The sequence below is a fragment of the Macaca nemestrina genome, chromosome 7, assembly GCF_043159975.1.
Source record: "Macaca nemestrina isolate mMacNem1 chromosome 7, mMacNem.hap1, whole genome shotgun sequence".
Taxonomy (NCBI): Eukaryota; Metazoa; Chordata; class Mammalia; order Primates; family Cercopithecidae; genus Macaca; species Macaca nemestrina.
The window spans coordinates 146,635,053-146,658,693 of NC_092131.1; the positions used below are offsets into that span (position 1 = coordinate 146,635,053).

Consider the following 23,641-nt stretch of genomic DNA (forward strand, 5'->3'; position numbering starts at 1 on the left):
AGGCAAACAAAAGCTGAGAATTTGTTGCAAGCAGACCTGTGCTACCAGAAAGATTAAAGGATGTTCTTCAGGTCGTATGTTCTCATAAGTGGGAGCTAAGCTATGAGGATGCGAAGGCATAATAATGACACAAGGACTATGGGGACTCGGGGAAAGGGTGGTAAGGGGGTGAGGGATAAAAGACTACAAATTTGGGTTCAGTGTATACTGCTCATATGATGGGCACACCAGAATCTCACAAATCACCACTAAAGAACTTACTCATGTAACCAAATACTACCTGTTCCCCAAAAACCTGTGGAAATAAAAAATACACACACACACACACACACACACACACACACACACACACACAGGAAAAGAAATAATAAATAATTATTCTTTTGAGAAGTCTGAAAAAAAGGATGTTCTTCAGGCAGAAGGATTATATTGCAGAGAAACTTGTATCCACACCAAAAAATGAATAGTGTTGGAAGTAGCAAAAATGAAGGTAAATATAAAAGATATTTCTTCTTGTTTGTAATTGCTTTGACCCATATATATATACACACATATATATGTCAATAGACTATGTAGACTATATATATGTCAGTAGATTATATATATGTCAGTAGACTATATATATGTCAATAGACTATATATATGTGTGTGTCACTAGACTATATATATATAGAGAGAGTCTATTGATTTCTTAAAACATTGCCAAGATATTTCAATGGAGAAAGGGTACTCTTTTTAAACACATGATATGAAACAATTGGACAACCATGTGTGAAAAAATGAGCCTGGACCTATACATGGTGTCATATAAAAATTTAACTGAAAATGAAACACATCTACATTTAAGACCTAAAACTATAACATTTCTAGAAGAAAATAGAAAAGCTTTGTGTGTTAGGTTAGAAAACTTTTTAGTTAAGACTCAAACAACTATTTTAAAAGTGGTTAAATTAAGCTTTATCACAATTAAAACTTCTGTTATTTAAAAGACATTGTGAAGGATGAAAAGACAAACCATACGATGAAATAAAATATTTGAAAAGCGTATCCAGAATACATAAAACACATTTAACAGATGTATCACTGAAGAGTGGAACAAATAAGCACATGAAAAGATGCTAATGTCACTAGTTACCAGACAAATGCAAATTAAATCTGTAGTGAGGTACAAATAGATAACTATTAGATTTGATAAAATGTTTTAAAGGCCCATAAAACTATTGATACCCAGTCCTGGTGAATATGCAGAGTAATGGAAACGTTTAAACATTGCTGGTAGAAATGTAAAATTTGTACTTTTGAAGTAGTTTAGGAGTTTCTTATAAAATTAGTAAACTTAAACCTATCATATGGCCCCATAATTATATTTTTAAGTATTTACTCCTGAATGTTTATAGCAGTTTTATTCATAATTACCAAAAACTGGAAACAACCAAAATGTCTACCAACTATAGAATAGACAAACAAGTCTGTACATGTATATTATATAATACTTAGCAACAAAAGAATGCATGAAACACAACAGCACAGATGGATCTCAAAAGCATTGTGCTACATAAGAAGAAAACAGAAGGGTTCATACTACATGATTTCCTTATATAACATTCTGAAAAAAGACGAAAGAATAGGAAAAGAATTCAGTTCAGTGGTTGCCAGGGTTGGGGGCTGGGAGGATGTAACTGAGTAGCTTAGGTTCAAAATGCATTTTGAGACTTTATTTTTTTCCTTCCTTTTAGCCTTGAAACATACCTTAATACTCTTTGTTCCCCTGTCTTCCCACCAGACACTCTTGTGCACTGGTAGTTTATCTAATTGTGTGTCTAGAAGTTGCAGGGGCTAATCTTGAGACAAACCAGGCATGGAAACCCAGGTGTGAAATTCCAGAGATTACCTCAGGGCAGTTAGTCAACAGCTAACTGTTGAGATGCTAGCTGTTGAGATGATGCGAGCCTGCACTCCAAGTGGACCATGACTCAGGATAACCAGTGGAACAAGACACACAGACCTCGCACCCAGCACCACTCCTGCATGCCTTCTATTCCAAGTTCCCCTCTTTAAACCCCTGTCCACAGCCTAAAGTTTGAAATAGTCTGTTAAGGGCGTGAGCCTGGACATTCCCCATCTGCTAACGTTTGAATAAAAGCCGTTTCCCTTTTGTCACACCTCATTTCTCATGCTTTGACTTCTAACGGTGAGCACTTGAACTTGAGTCAGTTACAGGAGGAGGAAATTGACTGCAAAGAAATACGAGAAAACTTTGGTGAGATGGAAATATTTAATATCTTGGTTGTGGTTGAGGTTACAGAGCTATATATATTGATCAAAACTCATAGAACAATATATCACAAATGAGTGAATTTTACTGCATGTAAATTATACCTCAGCAAACCTAACTTAAAAATTCTAGGATACAGCTCTCGCAGTATTTGGAAGGTCAGTTTATAGTCTTAAATGAACCTATGAAAAACAAGGAGCTTTTTAAAAAATGAATTATGATTTAACTTAAGAGGTTGAAGAAAAACAAGTAGAAGAATGGAAACAAATGTAAGAGCAGAAGTTAATGAAATAGAAGAAAAATAGGAGAAGATCAACAAAAATAAAGGTTGTTTTTTCTTCTCTTTCAAAAAACGAATAAACACGTAATAAGAGAGATGGGACAGAAAGAGATTATACAAACAAGCAATATTAGGAATAAAAACATGATTATCTTAGATAAAGTAGAAAATGCTCTAAGTAGCTTTATGTCAGTGGAGGCACTAGTTGCAGGAAGATGAAGAAATAGGATATTGATGTGATTGCAGATTATCTGCCTCCCACAAAACACGAATCCATTACAAAGAGGAAAATTATGACTTTACAGTGAAGAAACTTGGCAGACACCAACATGACAGGTGATGACCAATGTTATCATCACCAGAGGTGGGAACAGTCAACGGCATATGCGCCGTACTATGGCTGATACACTTAGAAGGGCATAGTTTCATTTCCATGATATTCCTGCCGTGAATGAATGACCTGAGTCTGATCATAAGGAAACATCCAGCTCAAGGACCATCCTACAAAAGGTAAGGCCTGTACTCTTCCAAAGATTAAAGAGCTTTTTGAGATTGGAGAAAACTGAAGAGACTTGATAACTATATTAGTCCATTTTCACGCTACTGATAAAGACATATCCACGACTGGGAAGAAAAAGAGGTTTAATTGGACTTACAGTTCCACATGTTTAACTCTGTGCACAAACCAGTCTTGGGTCCACTGAAAAGGATAACAGACAGGTGAATGTGTGTCCTTTGATTGCTTAGGACCCGTTGCTAATTTGCTACGCTGAAGCTGCAAGAGCCTTGTGTTTTTGAGCATCTAGTGAGAAAAGTCTTTACCTCTGGCTGTGTGAGTTTGGGATATATTCCTACTTCGGGGCAGCGGGGGAACGGGGTGGGAGGGTATAAGTAAAATAAATTAGAATACTCTTTAAAGAGTACCATTATGATTGTTTTGGAGCAATATCACCACTCATCAGGAATGTTTGGCAATGTCTGGACACATTTGTGGCTGTTACAATTTGGGGGCGCTTTTGGCATCTAATGAGTAGAGGTTTGGTATGCTGCAAACATCTCACAATGCTTAGGATTGCCCTGCATGACAAAACAATTATCTGGCCTAAAATGACAATCCTTTTAGATAAACTAAAAAGCACTTATAGAAATCTAATATTCTCAACATTTTCTCAATGTAAATTGAATGTCTAATGCTTTAAATGTGATAGCCTGCTTTAAAAAAAAAAAAAAAAAAAAAAGATCCTTCTCACAGAAGCTGCTAGCTCAAAAGCACTTAAAAAAGAAAGAAAGAAATCAAGTTCGTGCAATTCAACTAGACTTATTTGATAATTTGGGTTTAAAAAATAACTATATCAGGCTGTGTGCAGTGGCTCATGCCTGTAATCTCAGCACTTTGGGGGACTGAGGTGGGTGGGTCTCTTGAGGCCAGGAGTTCAAGACCAGCCTGGCAAGCATGGCGAAACCCCGTCTCTACTAAAAAAAAAAGAAAAAAAAACTAGCTGGGTGTGGTGGCACACACCTGTAATCCCAGCTACTACTTGGGAGGCTGAAGCACGAGAAATGCTTGAACCCGGGAGACAGAGGTTGCAGTGAGCCAAGATTGTGCCACTGCACTCCAGCCTGAGAGACAGAGTGAGACTGTCTCCCTCCCACAAAAAAAGTCATATATTTTTCTGATTATATCAGTGTGAAGAAAAAATACAAGTATACAAGTTTCATTCTTTTTAAAACTACGGATTTGTTTATTCATAAAGGTAATTTTTTTAAAACTTTTATTTCAGGTTCAGGAATATGTGCAGGCTTGCTATGAAGGTAAATTTTGTGTCATGGAGGTTTGATGTACTGATTATTTTATCACTCAGGTAATAAGCATAGCGCCAGATAGGTGGTTTGTTGATTCCCACCTTCCTCCCACCCTTCACTCTTAAGCAGGCCTTGGTGTCTGCTGTTTCCTTCATTGCGTCCATATGTACTCAATGCTTAGCTCCCACTTGTAAGTGAGAACATGCAGTATTTGGTTTTCTGTTCCTGTGGTAGTTCACTTAGAATAATGGCCTTCAGCTCCATCTATGTTGCTGCAAAAAACATGATCTTGTTCTTTTTTATGGCTGCATAGTAATCCATGGTATATATGTACTACATTGTCTTTACCCAGTTCACCATTCATGAGCGTCTAGGTTGGTTCTATGTCTTTGCTATTGTGAATATTGCTGTGATGAACGTATGTGTGCATGTGTCATTATGGTAGAATCATTTATATTCCTTTGGGTATATACACAATAATGGTATTGCTGGGTTGAATGGTAATTCTGCTTTGTGTTCTTTGAGAAATCACCAAACTGCTTTCCACAGTGGCTGAACTAAGTTACATTCCCACCAACAGTATATAAGTGATCCCTTTTCTCTGCAACCTTGCCAGCATCTATTATTTTTTGACTTTTTAATAATAGCCATTCTTACTGGGGTGAGATGTTATCTCATTGTGGGTTTGATTTGTATTTCGAAGAGAATTGCTACTTTGAATTTCTGACATTTCTTTCATAGATTTAATCTGATAAGCTAATATTATTCCTACATAATATTTAGGATAAGGAACAGTGAATACTGTGGCTCACACCTGTAGTCCCAGCTACTCGGGAGGCTGAAGCAGGAGAACGGCTTGAACCCGGGAGGCGGAGCTTGCAGTGAGCTGAGATCGCGCCACTGCACTCCAGCATGGGCGACAGAGTGAGACTCCATCACGAACAAACAAACAAACAAACAAACAAACAACAAAGGCCTATAAACAGATTGCCTGGTGCTCTAGTAATTTCCTTACTGACAAGGTTCTTTTTGTGTGTGCCTTATAAAAAGGAGAGCAACAAGGGGATGGGATTCTTCTCCTATTATGCGAACCCACACCACGTATCCAGCAGAGTACCTCCCCCCAATCATTTTCTTGAGCATCCAGTGAAGGCCTACAAGTGAGTGCAAATTCACTTTGTGTCTGAGGCCCCCACCTATGACAAACTGACACACTAACCCATGTATGGCCTTTAAAAAAATTTAGTTGATTTCTTCTTTCCCATTGATATGATGGCCACCTTTCTCTTCCACTTTGCTAAATGTGGAATAGTGTATAGGAATGCTTGTGATTTATGCACATTGGTTTTGTATCCTGAGATTTTGCTGAAGTTGCTTATCAGCTTAAGGAGATTTGGGGCTGAGACGATGGGGTTTTCTAAATATACAATCATGTCATCTGCAAACAGAGACAATTTGACCTCCTCTTTTCCTATTTGAATACCCTGTATTGCTTTCTCTTGCCTGATTGCCCTGGCCAGAACTTCCAGTACTATGTTGAATAGGAGTGGTGAGAGAGGGCATCCTTGTGCCGGTTTTCAAAGGGAATGCTTCCAGTTTTTGCCCATTCAGTATGATATTGGCTGTGGGTTCGTCATAAATAGCTCATATTATTTTGAGATACATTCCAACAATACCTAGTTTATTGAGAGTTTTCAGCATGAAAGGCTGTTGAATTTTGTCAAAAGCCTTTTCCGCATCTATTGAGATAATTATGTGGTTTTTGTCGTTGGTTCTGTTTATGTGATGGATTACATTTTCTGATTTGCATATGTTGAACCAGCCTTGAATCCCAGGGATGAAGCCAACTTGATTGTGGTGGATAAGCTTTTTGATGTGCTGCTGGATTCGGTTTGCCAGTATTTTATTGAGGATTTCACAATGATGTTCATCGGGGATATTGGCCTAAAATTCTCTTTTTTTGTTGTGTCTCTGCCACGCTTTGGTATCAGGATGATGCTGGCCTCATAAAATGAGTTGGGGAGGATTCCTTCTTTTTCCATTGATTGGAATAGTTTCAGAAGGAATGGTACCAGCTCCTCTTTGTACCTCTGGTAGAATTGGGCTGTGAATCCATCTGGTCCTGGACTTTTTTTGGTTGGTAGGCTATTAATTATTGCCTCAATTTCAGAACGCGTTATTGGTCTATTCAGAGATTCAACTTCTTCCTGGTTTAGTCTTGGTGGGTGTATGTGTCCAGGAATTTATCCATTTCTTCTAGATTTTCTAGTTTATTTGCATAGAGGTGTTTATAGTATTTGCTGATGGTAGTTTGTATTTCTGTAGGATCGGTGGTAATATCCCCTTTATCATTTTTTATTGCATCTATTTGATTGTTCTCTCTTTTCTTTTTTATTAGTCTTGCTAGCGTCCTATCTATTTTGTTGATCGTTTTAAAAAAACAGCTCCTGGATTCATTGATTTTTGAAAGGTTTTTTGTGTCTCTATCTCCTTCAGTTCTGCTCCGATATTAGTTATTTCTTGCCTTCTGCTAGCTTTTGAATGTGTTTGCTCTTGCTTCTCTAGTTCTTTGAATTGTGATGTTAGGATATCTATTTTAGATCTTTCCTGCTTTCTCTTGTGGGCATTTAGTGCTATAAATTTCCCTCTACACACTGCTTTAAATGTGTCCCAGAGATTCTGGTACGTTGTGTCTTTGTTCTCACTGGTTTCAAAGAACATCTTTATTTTTGCCTTCATTTCGATATTTACCCAGTAGTCATTCAGGAGCAACAGCTACTTTTTTTCTTTTTTTCTTTTTTTTTCCAGTCATCATGTAGGGAAGAAAAAATATCATCTCCTTCTACCCTTCTAAGTTCTTGACTGGGGCCTCTGTAAGAAAAGACGGATTAACGAGATAAAAAGCATACAAATTTATTCAATATTAGTTTACATTACATGGGAACCTTCTTAAGGACATGAAGAATGGAAGAAATGATTAAACCTCAGCATTTTTATGCTAGGTTTGACAGAGAATGAAAAGTCATAGGAAACGTAATAATACAAAGGATATGAGCTAAGTGTAGTACAGTCGGGAGAACTTTGCACTCCTTGTTTGTTCAGATTTCTTATTTGGAGATAAGGATGCTTCTTTCATTTGAGTACAGGGAGAACACTTTTCACATGAGGGTCTTATCCTATGACCTGCTTCATGGGAGAAGGGCCAGGGAAGAGAGAGGTGAGATACTCCTTCTCCAATTCCTTCTGCTTAAAATATTTAAATTTTAAAAATTTAATTAAAGTGTCATAATTTGGGGTAGTATGTACTGAACTCCAATCAATAGAATTACCTTTGCTCTCTGAAACACCCAAACTATGGGGAACCAAACCTCATTCCCCTAAATTCTAACACTGTCTTACTGAGACACCTCATGATGTGTGTTCTCTCTTGCTTAGTAAGCAATGAATTTAACTTGTTCAACCACAAATGTCCCTGTGTCTCTGGCTGAAGGGAATATTTCAGAGATCTTAACAGTCTTTATTATGCCTTTTGATGAGGACCACCACTTCTTTTTTTTTTTTTTTTTTTTTTTTGAGACAGAGTCTTGCTCTTGTTGCCCCAGGCTGGAGTGCAGTGGCACGATCTCGGCTCAGTGCAACCTCTGCCTCCCAGGTTCAAGGGATTCGCCTGCCTCAGCCTCCTAAGTAGCTGGGATTACAGGCACCATCACCTTTGGCTAATTTTTGTATTTTTAACAGAGATGGGGTTTCACCATGTTGGCCAGGCTGGTCTCAAACTCCTAACCTCAAGTAATCCACCTCCCTCGGCCTACCACAGCGCTGGGATTACAGGCGTGAACCACCGCGCCCTACCCATGGAGTGCTTTTTTTCTTTTTCTTTTTTTTTTTTGAGTCGGAGTCTCGCTGTGTCGCCCAGGCTGGAGTGCAGTGGCCGGATCTCAGCTCACTGCAAGCTCTGCCTCCCGGGTTTTTACGCCATTCTCCTGCCTCAGCCTCCCGAGTAGCCGGGACTACAGGCGCCCGCCACCTCGCCCGGCTAGTTTTTTGTATTTTTTAGTAGAGACGGGGTTTCACCGTGTTAGCCAGGATGGTCTCGAACTCCTGACCTCGTGATCCGCCCGTCTCGGCCTCCCAAAGTGCTGGGATTACAGGCTTGAGCCACCGCGCCCGGCCTTTTTCTTTTTTCTTAATCAGAGGATATGGTCCTACTTCTTTGACCACTCGCTTAGACTGCAAGGTAACTAACAATCCGCAACACACTCGGGTCTGGGGGCCTAGATAGTCACGCATGGAGTCCGCCAGGTGGTGGCGGCGGAGCACGCTGGGAACGCAGGGCTTCCGTCGGCCTGGCCCGGAAGGGCTGGCGCTTGGTAACGCCAGCTTCCCTAGCAACCAAGCAGGCGAAAGCAGCAGCCAGCCGCGCTCCGCTCCCGTTGATCCCGGAATGCCCCTTCAGGTTAGCGATTACAGCTGGCAGCAGACGAAAACTGCGGTCTTTCTGTCTCTGCCCCTCAAAGGCGTGTGCGTCAGAGACACGGACGTATTCTGCACGGAAAACTATCTGAAGGTAAGAATGCCAAGTCTTGCCTGCCGGTCCCCGGGGGTGTGGTCCGAAGCTTCTACAAGAGCGCAGCTGGGCACGAGCAACCGGCTCATCTTTACAGATAAACGTCCTAAATTTTTAATCCTGTTAAAAAAATGAATCCCATACAGGTGACACACCATCTGTAGACAGATCATCGGATCAGAGACTACTTTTATCCAGGGCTTCCTCATATGCCTTGCTAATCTTTCACTACCTGGAATATAGTGGACCTTTTAGAAAGTTATTTTACCTTTTTCACGTATTTCTTAATACGCGTGCTTAATTTGTGTAACTAACTTAGTTTCTGTTTTCACCCTTCTGCATAGGTCAACTTTCCTCCATTTTTATTTGAGGCATTTCTTTATGCTCCCATAGACGATGAGAGCAGCAAAGCAAAGATTGGGAATGACACCATTGTCTTCACCTTGTATAAAAAAGAAGCGGCCATGTGGGATACCCTTTCTGTGACGGGTGGTAAGTTCCTTTTTTTTTTTTTTTCTTTGAGACGGAGTGTCGCTCTGTCGCCCAGGATGGAGTGCAATGGCTTGATCTCGGCTTACTGCTACCTCCGCCCCCTCGGGTTCAAGGGATTCTCCTACCTCAGCCTCCCAAGTAGCTGGGATTACAGGTGCCCGCCACCACGCCCGGCTAAGTTTTTTTGTATTTTTAGTGGAGCGTTTCGCCGTGTTGGCCAGGCTAATCTCAAACTCCTGACTTAAGTGATCCACCCGCGTCAGCCTCCCAAAGTGCTGGGATTACCGGTGTGAGCCACCACACCCGGCCAGATAGACTTTCCTTTTTTTCTCCAAGGTTCAATAGCTGGGTCTATGAAATAAACTAACAACAGAAGGATTGACAGAAGAAAATGTATAGAAATTTATTAATTTTTAATATTAGTGCTTAGGGGCATCACAGGGAAAAAAGTGAATACGCCCCAAATCAGTGAGATTTGAGAGTTTAGGGACTCTCTTAATAGGGGAAGGGGGAGGGGATGTAGGCCACTTAGAACAGGAAATGATTTTTAGGAAAGATGAATGGATCCTTAGAAGAATAGATAGGAGATGTGATAGTTTTTAACAAAGTTTGTCAGAGCGTGGTGTTGACTTGTAGTTTCCTCTTCTGGGAGAATAGTCAATATTCCGTGGTTAATGAAACTCCAGGAGAAGGGATTTATGACCCTGAGTTCCTTTTGGAAAATCTGTTTTTAGGCAGATAAGAGTTCAGAGAAAGCCTCTCCCTGCATTTGCTGCTTTTCAGGTGCCTTTAACTCAAAATGATTGCTATATCAAAGCAGCATAGTTTGGGGTGGCATATCGTGAACTCTTTCAATTGCTCTTTTAGAAAAAAAAAAAAAAAAGGCTTATGAGCCTAATTTAAGTGATACAGTGCTTCAGCAGCCTTTTAAATAAACCTAAAGGCCAAATTAGTTAAAGTTAGCGCACATTAAGCAGAAGATGTGGGCGCATATCTTAAGGGTAAGCCCTCCTGATGTATATTTGTGGAATACTTAACTTTGCATTAGGCGTTAACATACCTGTAATTCCCTGAAACAACCTGTCACTTAGGTATTATTACCCTTTTTTTTTACAGGGGAGGCTACTGACACATGGAAAGTTTGAGTAATTGGCAAAATCACACAGCTAGTGACTGGCAGCCTGGAACTGGAGCCTTAGCAGTTTCACTCTAGAGCAGATGTACCCAACCCTGGCTACATATTTGAATCAGCTATGAAATTTTAAAATAATACCCTAAACCAGTCAAATCAGTTTTTGGGAATAGGATTCAGGTGTTGGTAGTTTTTGACAAGCTTTCCAGGGATTATAATGAGCAGCCAAAGTTGAAATCCCCAGTTGTTGTTTGTTTTGTTTGTTTTGAGAGACAGAGTCTCGCTGTCGTCCAGGCTGGAGTGCAGTGGCGTGATCTCGGCTCACTGCAACCTCCACCTCCTAGGTTTAAGTGATTCTTCAGCCTCAGCCTCCCAAGTAGCTGGGACTCCAGGCACATGCCACCATGTCCAGCTAATTTTTGTATTTTTTAGTAGAGACAGGGTTTCACTATATGTTGGCCAGGCCGGTCTCGAACTCCTGACCTCAAGTGATCTGCCCGCCTCGGCCTCCCAAAGTGCTGGGATTACAGGCCTGAGCCACCGCAACTGGCCTGACATCCCCAGTTTTAAAGTTAGTTCTCTGTAATCTTACTAAGTTAGTTGTCAGTACTTTGTACTGATACCAAGATCAGCTTCGATAGTCAGTACATGTCCTCTACTGCTTTAGCCCTGTGCTTCTTCCTTCTTTAGTTGTCATGTTTTCTAATACTTCATGTTTACTGCCTGGAATTTCTTTTTTTTAATTCTGGGTTTTTTAAGAGATAGAATCTCACTCTGTCACCAGTGCTGGAGTGTGATTGGTGTTATAGCTCTTTGTAACCTCAAACTCCTAGGTTCCAGCAATTCTCCTGCCTTGACCTCCTGAGTAGCTGGGACTACAGGTGTGCACCAAAACACCTAGTTAATTATTTTTATTTTTGTAGAGACAGGGTCTCACTATGTTGCCCATAGGTCTTGAACTCCTAGGCTCAAGTGATCCTCCCACTTTGACCTCCCAAATGCTGGGATTTCAGGCGTGAACCAGTACACCCAGCCTACTGCCTGGAATTTCTTTTAAGTCTTTGGCATTAAGCCTTGAATATGGACTCTTGAGGATAGAAAGAGTTGCAACCATTCTTTCTATCAAGGCTTTCTTGGTATCTTATAGTGGAATTTAATTTTTAATTTCCAAGACCAAGGTAGAATTTATTTTTCTAAGATCAGGTATTCAGCTCAGAAAATACTGGTTAAGGTAGGTTAACATAGCCAATTTACTTAAATTTTTTTTTTCTTTTTTTTTTTAGTGAGCCCCAGACTACCTAAAGAGTTTTAAATAATCAGATTCCTGTTTTTTGACCTCTGACTTCCTCTGTGACTCAGTAAGTCTATACTGGGGCCTGAGGATGTCATAAAACACACCCAGGCTGTTTTGACTTCTTACCTAAAATTGAATGTACATTTATTTTGACTCTTATAAATTAACTTTTTCTGCAAAGGACCAGATAGTATTTTAGACTTCGCAGGCACTATGGCCTCTGTCACATCTATTCAACTCTGCCACTGTAGCACAAAAGTAGCCACAGATGATTCGTATTTATGGACATTGAAATTTGAATTTCATCTAATTTTTACATGCCACAAAATATTATTTTGATTTTTTTCATTCGTTTAAAAATGTGAAAATTATTCAAGGCTTGTGGGCTGAGGGGAAACAGGTGGCAGGTTGGATTTGGCCCGGGGTCATAGTTTGACAACCTCTGACTTAAACAAATCAAAACAGTCCTAAAACTAACTAAAGCTGAGTGCAGTGGCTCATGCTTGTAATCCCATCATTTTGGGAGGCCAAGGCAGGTGAATCGCCTGACGTCAGGAGTTTGAAACCAGCCTGGCCAACATGGTGAAACCCTGTCTCTACTAGAAATACAAAAATTAGTCGGGTGTGGTAGTGGGTACCTGTAATCCCAGCTACTTGGGAGGCTGATGCAGGAGAATCGCTTGAACCCGGGTGGTGGAGGTTGCAGTGAGCTGAGATCTCATCATAACACTCCAGCCTGGTCAACAGAGCGAGACTCTATCTCAAAAATAAATAAATAAATAAATAAACCATTAATTTATATCACAATTAACGAACATTGATTCTACTTCAGAAGCCAGGTTTAAAATTCTTTGAGAAATCAAACTCAGTTTGCCAGGTGCGGCGGCTCACACCTGTAATCGCAGCACTTTGGGAGGCCGAGACAGGCTGATCATCTGAGGTTGGGAGTTCGAGACCAGCCTGACCAACATGGAGAAACCCCATCTCTACTAAAAATACAAAATTAGCCAGGCGTGGTGGTGCATGCCTGTAATCCCAGCTACTCTTGAGGCTGAGGCAGGAGAATCACTTTAACCCAGGAAGCAGAGGTTGCAGTAAGCCGAGATTGTGCCACTGCACTCCAACCTGGGCAACAAGAGTGAAACTCGGTCTCAAAAAAAAAAAAAAAAAAAGAAAGAAAACTCAGTTTTGCCAGGTACAGTGGCTCATGCCTAAAATAATCTCAGCGCTTTAGGAGGCCAAGGTAGGACGATCATTTGAGCCCAAGAATTCAAGACCAGCCTGGGCAACATAGGGAGACTTCACCTCTATTAAAAAAAGAAAAAAATTAGCTGGGCATGGCGGCATGTGCCTTATAGTCCCAGCTACTTGGGAGGCTGAGGTGGGAGGATCACTTGAGCCCAAGAGTTGGAGGCTGCAGTGAGCCATGCTCATACTGCTGCACTCCAACCTGGGTGACAGTATGTGACCCTCTCTTAAAAAAAAGAAATCAAACTCAGATTTACTTGCAATTCGGTGGGATTATTTATTTAACCTTTTTTTCCACATAAAATATCGTGGAACTCCAGTTTATACACCAAGACCCTCTGCCTCATTATTCAAACTCTAATTTTTCTCATTTGTTCTGGAAATTCCGTCTTCATACCCTCTTTAATTTCTATTAGACATGGAGTATTTCATTTGGGAAGTTAATACTCTTCCAGTATGTCTGACCCTGAAGCTGACTCAACTGTCTACCTTCCTGTTTTTAAAAAGGAGAAGAGATGAGAAGAGGCTTCAGACCTAGTTTTAGTCGGATGAATAAAATTACACACTTTTACTTACCTCTAACTGAAATTTAACGTTCTCTTCAATTGTGAAGATAGGCAACAAACGATAGTAGTGTCTTAGTCTGTTTGGGTACTATAACGAAATACCATCAACTGAGAAGCTTATAAACAACAGAAATTTATTTCTCACAGTCCTGTAGGCTGGGAAGTCCAGATCAAGGTACTGGCAGGTTTGGTATGCAGTAAGGGCTCACTTTCCTATAGCTGGCACCTTACTGTGTCCTCGCATGGTGGAAGGGGCAAATCTGCCTTCTGGGGCCTTCTTTATAAGGATACTACCTCCCAAAAGGCCTCACCTCCAAATACCATCACTTTAAGGGTTTGGATTTTAACATATGAGTTTTAGGGAGACGTATAACATTCAGACCACAGCAAGCAGTATCAACAAAAACAAAAGTATGTTTATATCAGAGATACCTCTTTTATACTCATTACTACTTTGAAATTACAATATTAGACTTGTTGCTATATATTAATGCATTAATTAAAGAAGCACATAATCGTGTATCACAATTTGGCCGGCCACAGTGGCTCTTGCCTGTAATCCCAACACTTTGGGAGGCCGAGGCGGGCGGATCACGAGGTCAGGAGATCAAGACCATCGTGGCCAACACGGTGAAACCCCATCTGTACTAAAAATACAAAAATTAGGTGGGCGTGGTGATGCATGCCCGTAGTCCTAGCTGCTTGGGAGGCTGAGGCAGGAGAATTGCTAATTGCTTGAACCCAGGAGGCGGAGGTTGCAGTGAGCTGAGATCGGGCCACGGCACTCCAGCCTGGTGACAGAGCAAGACTCTGGCTCAAAAAAAAAAAAAAAAAGTAGTATATCACTAATGTTTTATGAGTGTTTTTAGTATAACAAAGTTATACATAATATATACAAAGTTTCTTTGTAGACCTGTATATTTTATTTCATACATTTTAAAACATTGTGAAAGGATCTATATTCACTACTCTGCCAAGGTGTCTGCTGCACAAAAAAGGTTAAGAACCCATGCTTGGGATATGATTCATCCCTCTACCCACCCCTTATCTACTCTCCCAACTTTATCTTCCCCTCAAGTTTTCTCAGCTCCCCTTCTGTTTTTTTTTTCTGCTCAAAGGCTAGATCTTTTCCCTCAGGCCCTGATCTTTCCTTCTATAAGATAATTTACCCACTAACGGATCACAGCCTGCATTTTGTGAAACATTGAGCCACACCAAATATAAAAATAACTGAGTTCTTGCGCGGTGGCTCACGCCTGTAATTCCAGCACTTTGGGAGGCCAAGGTAGGAGCATAGCTTGAACCCAGGAGTTCAAGACCAGCCTGGGCAATATAGTGAGACCTCGTCTCTACGTAAAATTTAAAAATTAGCCGGATGTGGTGGCACACACCTGTAGTCCCAGCTACTCAGGAAGCTGAGGTAGGAGGATTGCTTGAGCCTAGGAGGTTAAGGTTGTGGTAAGCTGTGATTGCTCAACTGCACTCCAGCCTGGGTGACAGAGGGAGATCTTGTCTCAGGAAACCAAACAAACAAACAAACCGTGAATGGTAAGGTTTTATATACATACGATATATATAAAATATAAAATATATAATATAAAAATATATAATATATATCATATCATATACATATATGATATATATTACATATATAAAAAAATTTCATGCTACTTTATAATTTTTCCTAGGGCTGGCTTTGTACTCTCATTAGGTGTAAATTATTGCTTTATATTTTTGAAGGAGATTGATCATTTTAGATGATCTCAACTCATCTTTCCTAGGAGACCTTGGAGTGATGATTTATTGTGATCAGGTTTATATGCAAATAGCCCTAGTTTCCTAACAGAGAAGGAAGAGGATAAATGTGTCCTTGCACCTTCGTCCTCACCTTCTCCCTCTCATTACCTGCCTCTTGTGTCCCTCCCCCACCCCTTCTTCTTCCTCTCCACCCCCTTCATTCTGTGGTCATTCATTATGACTACAGTTAGTTGCTTACCTTTTAGTATTAGCTTCTTGGCCAGTTTAATATTGAAAAATGTTTTCCATGCTCCTTGTGAAGTTGGGTCCAAAGAAATCTCATCCTGGTTCAGTTTATTTAAGTAGTTTTCTCATAAGTAAAGCAAATTTATCATAATTCTAATTTAGCAATATTCTGTACATTTTAGTTGACAAAGAGATGATGCAAAGAATTAGAGAAAAATCTATCTTGCAAGCACAAGAGAGAGCAAAAGAAGCTACAGAAGCAAAAGCTGCAGCAAAGAGGGAAGATCAAAAATATGCACTAAGTGTCATGATGAAGGTAAGTTGCGATTGACAGGCAAGTCCTCTAAAGAGATAATAGTAGACTGTGTGAGGTTAGTGGGTTCCAGCTACTGGACTTCCTCAGCATTTTCTTCATACTTTTTTTATAGGAATTACTGTGTTATATAGGCTGTCTGCTATTTATATGTGTTTTTTATTTTTATTTTTACTTTTCTTGAAATGGAGTCTCATTCTGTCACCCAGGCTGGAGTGCATTGGCACGATCTCCGCTCACTGCAACCTCCATCTCCCAAGTTCAAGCGATTTTCTTGCCTCAGCCTCCTGAGTAGCTGGGATTACAGGCGCCCACCACCATGCCCAGCTAATTTTTTTTTGTATTTTTAGGAGAGACAGGGTTTCACCATGTTAGCCAGGATGGTCTTGATCTCCTGACCTCGTGATCTGCCTGTCTCGGCCTCCCAAAGTGCTGGGATTACAGGCGTGATCCACCATGCCTGACCTATATATGTTCTTGAAAATCTGAATGAAAGTCAAAGGTGTAAAAGTTGGACAATTGTTTCAGGGAGAGGGTTCTATTTCTAGGGGAGAAAAAATAAAGTTGCAGTGGTGCAAGTGTTTTGCTTCTTTATAAACCTTGGAGTAACGGACATGATTTTTAAAACAAGAAAAGCGTATTTAAAACACTATGTCAAATTTTTTTAACTGTTAAGAGTTTTAAGTGAAAGTTTTAATCAGCAATATATTTTTTGAGAAACAATTCACATTCCATATAATTTACCCATTTAAAGTGTACAATTTAATAGTTTTTGGTACATTCAGAGTTGTATAACCATTACTACAGTCAATTTTAGAACATTTTCATCACCCCCCAATAAACACCAATACCCATTAGCAGCCATCCCCCATTTACCGTAACATTTAGTCTTAGGCAACTGCTTATCTACTTTCTGTCTCAATAGATTTACCTATTTTGACTAATTTTTACAAAAAACTTATTATCTCAGGCCGAGCACGGTGGCTCATGCTTGTAATCCTAGCACTTTGAGAGGTCGAGGTGGGCAGATGACGAGGTCAGGAGTTCAAGACCAGCCTGGACAACATAGTGAAACCCCGTTTCTACTAAAAATACAAAAATCATCCAGGCATGGTGGTGGGCACCTGTAATCCCAGCTACTCGGGAGGCTGAGGCAGGAAAATCGCTTGAACTTGGGAGGTGGAGGTTGCAGTGAGCGGAGATTGCACCACTGCACTCCAGCCTGGGTGACAGAGTGAGACTCTATCTCAAAAAAAAAAATTTCTTATCTCAGGTTCCCATTTTGAAATCTTGATATGACTAAGGAATCTATAGTATGCATTATTTAAGATTTTTTGTGGACCCATGACTGTTTTTTGGATTTTCATAACTAGCATTGTTTTTTTATCATCAATAGTTCATGATTCCAAAGATTTCTCCACTTCTTTTATCACTTTCACTTAACTTTTATATATAGCGTATGGTTATATATTTTGTCTTTTTTTTTTTGAAATGGAGTCTGGCTCTGTTGCCCAGGCTGGAGCACAGTGGTACGATCTCGGCTCACTGCAACCTCCGCCTCTCAGGTTCAAGCAATTCTCATGCCTCAGTCTCCTGAGTAGCTGGGACTATAGATGTGCACCACCACGCCTGGCTAATTTTTTGTATTTTTAGTAAAGACGGGGTTTCACCATATTGGCCAGGCTGGTCTCGAACTCCTGACCTCAAATGATTCACCCGCCTTGGCCTCCCAAAGTGTTAGGATTACAGGTATGAGTCGCCACACTCAGCCATATAGTTTGTCTTTTACTTAGTAATTGAACTGGTCAGCTGGTCAAAGATTCCTGCCTTTAGTATACTTAATTCCATCTTCTCTTTATTGTGTGATCACAGCTGTTGACCTTTTGATTTTATCATTTTCCTGAATTTAAAAAAATATATAAAATTTGTGACAGTAGTTAAGTATTCACTGAAATAATAAAACAGTTAAACAATGGCACACATACTGCTATACTGGTATGTCAAAACAGAACAGTTGACCGGCAGGAAGCACCACTATGCTGTACCTTGAAGCTTTTAATCTGCTAATGTATGAAAGCTTGACTTTGGTATTTGGAAAGGTGATTTAGAGGAATTAATATATAAAATACGAAGATATGGGTTATATTAAGAGGACAGAGCCTACAAAAGCCAGTATTCTGTTCCACAAACTGTTTTCTCTCTTCCCTCAGTAGCGTTGAGGGACTATGTTTTGTTTCATCCTTATTATAGACATTATCAAGTAAAGTGGTGCTCAAACATTTGGATGAATTAATATGAATGCATTGCTGTAGTACTATATCCTGTAGCAAACATCTACTTTGGTGAATAGCTGAAGGTATTTTCACTCTGTGCAATCTTAGACACTTCTTAGAAAAGAACTTTGATGATCCAGTAAGAGCAAATAGTAACAAAAGGCAACCTATTGTTAGCTTAAGTTAGCATAAATTAATTTAAAACTTGAAGGACATCTACCAAAAATTAGTGGTTTTCAAGTAGTAACCTTTTAAAAAATAATTAGCGGGGCTGTGTCAATTCGCTATGCTGTGTGTACAGGTATTATTCTGCTTTAGCTACCATAACAAAATGTTGTTTAACAGAAATTTATTTTCTCGTAGATCAAGGTCTGGTAGGGTCTCTTTCTGGTTAGACTCTCTGTTTTTGGGGACTTCTTGCTGTGTTCTCACATGGTGGAGAGAGAGCACACAAGGAAGCTATTCAGTGTTTCTTATAAGGACACCAATCCTATGAGATCAGGGCCCCACCCTAATAACTTCATTTAACCTTGATTACTTCTATAGAGCCCAGACTATGTACAAATGTAGTCACACTGAGGGTTAGAGCTTCAACAGAGGAATTTTGGAGGGAAACAAGTGTTTAATCTGTAACACTGTGTAACAAACCATCCAAAAGTTAGTGGCTTAAAACAACAAACACTTATTTCTCAAACTTTTTTGTGTTGGTTAGATGATTCTTGTAATCTGAGGCTGGCTCAGTTGTGACTGGACGTTCTAGGGTGGCTTCACTCACATGTCTAGAGCCTTGACTGAGAGAGCTGAAGCGTCTCCCCATGTAGTATCTCATCCTTCAGGAGCCTAGCCCAGGTTTCTTTGCTTGGTAGTCTTAAGAATCCTAGCATCAAGAGAGGGAAAGCCCCACTGCACAAGTGCTTTTAAAGCTTCTACTGTGTCATATTTGCTAATGTACCATTAGCCACAGCAAGTCACATAGCCAAGCCCAGATTTAAGGATTGGAAAAATACACTGTACCTCTTCTTGGAAAGAAGGATTAAGTCACATTGCAAAGTAGTATGTATATAGGGATGGGAAGAATTCGTGGCCATTTTATAGTTTACTCTGTTTAAATTTAAAAGATTAGGATTTAATTATAAAGGGGATTTGACTCATCTAGCAAAAAAAGTTCAGAGATAGAACAATGATCAGATGTGGTTAAATCAACGTTTGGACCCCATCTCTCTGCAGCATCTCTAGCACTGCCTTTTCTTTGTGCCTGCTTCATTCTCGGGCTGATGATAGTGAGATGATCCACATCTGTACTTAATAGGGCCCGGAGGAAGATAAACCATCTGCTATTTTGGCTCTCTTTGGCTCTCTTTTAAGCTCCATAAAACAATGGTTTCGGATATTGTGTGACAATATTAATAATGGTAATTTTTTTTTCTTTCTTTGTTTGTTTGTTTGTTTTGAGACAGGGTCTCATTCTGTTGCCCAAGCTGGAGTACAGTGACTCGATCTTGGCTCACTGCAACCTCCACCTTTCAGGTTCAAGTGATTGTCCTGCCTCAGCCTCCCCAGTAGCTGGGACTACAGGCATGTGCCACCACGCCCGGCTAGTTTTTGCATTTTTTGGTAGAGATGGGGTTTCACTATGTTGGCCAGGCTGGTCTTAAACTTCTGTCCTCAAGTGATCTGCCTGCCTCAGCCTCCCAAAGTGCTGGGATTATAGGCATGAGCCACCATGCCCAGCTGAGTTTTATGTATGTTTACATGCACCTTTATTTCAAGTCATTATTGTTTCTGATTTGGTTCACTACATCAGCTTCTCTGTATCTTTGTTGCAGATCTATCATTCATTAACTAACAAACATTATTGAACACCGTGAAAGGTGCTGAGACAGAGCTGAACAAGCCAGTCTTCACTTTCACTTTACTCATAGTCTAAAGAGGGTAACAGACAAGAAAAATCAAAGGTTGTACCAAATATTCATAAGTGATCATTGGAGGATAGAAAGAAAACACTGGTTTGCGACCAGCCTGGGCAACATGGCAAAACCCCATCTCTACTAAAAATACAAAAAAATTAGCCAGGCGTGGTGGTGTGCACCTGTAGTTCCAGCTACTTGGGAGGCTGAGGTAGGAGGATCACTTGAATCTGGGAGGTGAAAGTTGCATAAGCCAAGATCATTGCACTGCTGAATTCCAGCCTGGGTGAGAGTAAGACCCTGTCTCAAAGAAAAAAAAAGAAAAAGAAAAAAGAAAGAAAAAGAAAAAAAAACCCACTGGTACAAGATTGGTATTTCGGACGGGCGCGGTGGCTCACGCCTGTAATCCCAGCCCGAGGCGGGTGGATCATGAGGTCTGGAGAGCGAGACCATCCTGGCTAACACGGTGAGACCTCGTCTCTACTAAAAAAATACAAAAAATTAGCCAGGCGTGGTGGCGGGCGCCTGTAGTCCCAGCTACTCAAGAGGCTGAGGAGGAGAATGGCGTGAACCCAAGAGGCGGAGCTTGCAGCGAGCCGAGATCACGCCACTGCACTCCAGCCTGGGCGACAGAGTGAGATTCCGCCTAAAAAAAAAAAAAAAAAGATTGGTATTTCCTTCTGAGAGTATGGTCAAGCTGAATCCTGGAGAATGAATCACAGTTAGGTTCCTGGTAGCAAGAGAGAGCAAACTCCATTGCAGAAGTGCTTTTAAAACCCCTGCTGTTGGCCGGGCGCGGTGGCTCAAACCTGTAATCCCAGCACTTTGGGAGGCCGAGACGGGCGGATCACTAGGTCAGGAGATCGAGAACATCCTGGCTAACACGGTGAAACCCCGTCTCTACTAAAAAATACAAAAAACTAGCCGGGCGAGGTGGCGGGCGCCTGTAGTCCCAGCTACTCAGGAGGCTGAGACAGGAGAATGGCCCGAACCCGGGAGGCGGAGCTTGCAGTGAGCTGAGATCCGGCCACTGCACTCCAGCCTGGGCGACAGAGCGAGACTCCATCTCAAAAAAAACAAAAAAAACAAAAAAAACAAAAAAAAAACCCCTGCTCTGTCGTATTTCCTAATGTACCATTAGCCAAATCAAGTCTCATACCCAAGTTCAGATTTAAAGATTGGAAAAATAGATTATACTACTTCTTGGAAAGCGAGGTATAATGGGAAAATGACATCACAGTTTGAATAAGTATATGAAAATAAGGAACACAAGGGAACATTTATTGGTCAGAAATAATATCCTTAGATTTTGAAAAAATTTCTCAAAGGTAATAGAGAACTCTCTTAAGGGATTTTCAACAAAAATGTAACATTAGTTGGGTTTGTCTTTTAGGAAGCTCGTTCTGGCTACTGAGTTTGAAGAGGTTGCAGGGAGGAGGCAGAGTTTTTGTAAAGATGGAGAAATTTTGAGCATACTTATATGTTGAAGAAGGAAGCTAGTAAAGAGGGGAAGGTTGATAATACAAGAGAGAAGATTGATGATGGAGCCATTTTCTGGTGATGTGGGGATATTTTATCTTTTTTGTTAATTTAAAAAAAAATTTTTTTTTGGAGACAGGACCTGTTGTCCAGGTTGGAGTGCAGTTACAACTCACTGCATTGACCTTCCAGGCTCAAGAGATCCTCCCATCTCAGCTTCCCAAGTAGCTGGGACTATAGGCATATGCCACCATGCCCTGCTAATTTTTTTGTAATTTTTTAGAGATGGGATCTCACTATGTTGCCCAGAAGGAACAAAGAATGGATATCTAAGGATCTGGAAAATTCTTAAGCACACAGATAATTAAAGGAATTTTTACTTTGCTTGGTAAAGAAGCAGGGTTGGCCGGGCAGGGTGGCTCATGCCTGTAATTCCAGCACTTTGGAGGGCCGAGGCGGGCAGATCACCTGAGGTCAGGAGTTCGATTTCAGCCTGGTCAATATGGTGAAACCCTGTCTCTACTAAAAATACACAAATTAGCCAGGTGTGGTGGCAGCTACCTGTCATCCCAGCTACTCTGGAGGCTGAGTCAGGAGAATTGCCTGAACCCAGGAAGTGGAGGTTGCAGTCAGCCGAGATCATGCCATTGCACTCCAGCCTAGGTGACAAAGAGTGAAATTTCATCTCAAAAAAAAAAAAAAAAAACAACCAAACAAACAAAAACACGAGGCAGGGTCATCGGCAGAAAGGGAGAGATTGAGGTGGAGGTATAGGGATGTGAGGTGATTAGTGGAAGCTTGGAATACTGATGCCAGACTAATCTTCCAAAATGCTTTTTTTCCTCTTTGGTAATCTTGGCTGCTACTGCCTGCTTTCCTTCTTCACTATTTTGTTCTGTAGGTTACCAACTTCTATCTTGAATTTTTTTTTTTTTTTAATCATTTCTTGTTTTTGTTTTGTTTTCCACTTCAGTGGAACTCTTTTTTCCGACTGATCTTTTAAACTGGATAGGTCAAATTTGAAGTGTGTTATTCTGCTGTGGTTTCTTAAAGTTGAAACCCAGAAACCTTAATCTTTGAAAGAACTTTGCCTGATCATGCAGATAAGGTATGAGTTGCTAGTTGTCTAGGTAATGCCATAGGACCTCAAAATGATCCTTATCAGTGAATGCACATGCCGTGTTTATCATGGGCATGTATAACTAATGTACAAAAAGACCGCAATGAACTGCTTTGCCATTTTATTCTATTTTATTTGTTATTTTATTTTATTTTTTATTTTTTTGAGACAGTCTCACTCTTGTCACCTAGGCTGGAGTGCAGTGGCGTGATCTCAGTTCACTGCAACCTCCACCTCCCAGATTCAAGCGATTCTCCTGCCTCAGCCTCCCGAGTAGCTGGAATTACAGGCATCTGCCACCACGCTGGGCTAATTTTTGTATTTTTGTAGAGACGGGGTTTCACCATGTTGACCAGGCTGGTCTCGAACTCCTGACCTCAGGTGATCCACTCGCCTCAGCCTCCCAAAGTGCTAGGATTACATACATAATACATACATATTTACATATATTTTTAAATATTTTTAAAATTTCTTTTTCTTTTTTTTTATTGTTATACTTTAAGTTCTAGGGTACGTGTGCACAACGTGCAGCTTTGTTACATATGTATACATGTGCCATGTTGGTGTGCTGCACCCATTAACTCGTCATTTACATGAGGTATATCTCCTAATGTTATCCCTTCCCCCTCCCCTCACCCCACAACAGGCCCCAGTGTGTGATGTTCCCTATCCTGTGTCCGAGTGTTCTCATTGTTCAATTCCCACCTGTGAGTGAGAACATGTAGTGTTTGGTTTTCTGTCCTTGCGATAGTTTGCTGAGAATGATGGTTTCCAGCTTCATCCATGTCCCTACAAAGGACATGAACTCATCGTTTTTTATGGCTGCATAGTATTCCATGGTGTATATGTGCCACATTTCTTTTTCTTTTTTTTTTTTTTTTGAGACGGAGGCTCGCTCTGTCGCCCAGG

At 40.6% G+C, this 23,641-nt stretch overlaps 1 protein-coding gene across 3 annotated transcripts in view; it reads left to right on the forward strand.

Annotated features, from left to right (window-relative positions):
• The first annotated feature begins 8,708 nt into the window (after window positions 1–8,708).
• Window positions 8,709–23,641, forward strand: part of DNAAF4 (dynein axonemal assembly factor 4) — a 66,951-nt gene continuing 52,018 nt past the window's right edge. The window contains exons 1-3 of one of the 3 annotated variants that reach the window (XM_011755084.3): window positions 8,709–8,925; window positions 9,270–9,417; window positions 15,823–15,956. In XM_011755084.3, the coding sequence (XP_011753386.1) occupies window positions 8,803–8,925; window positions 9,270–9,417; window positions 15,823–15,956 (405 nt within the window). In that variant the 5' untranslated portion in view covers window positions 8,709–8,802. The remainder of the gene's footprint in view (window positions 8,926–9,269; window positions 9,418–15,822; window positions 15,957–23,641) is intronic. The other 2 variants (XM_071066811.1, XM_071066810.1) reach the window with 2 other exon arrangements.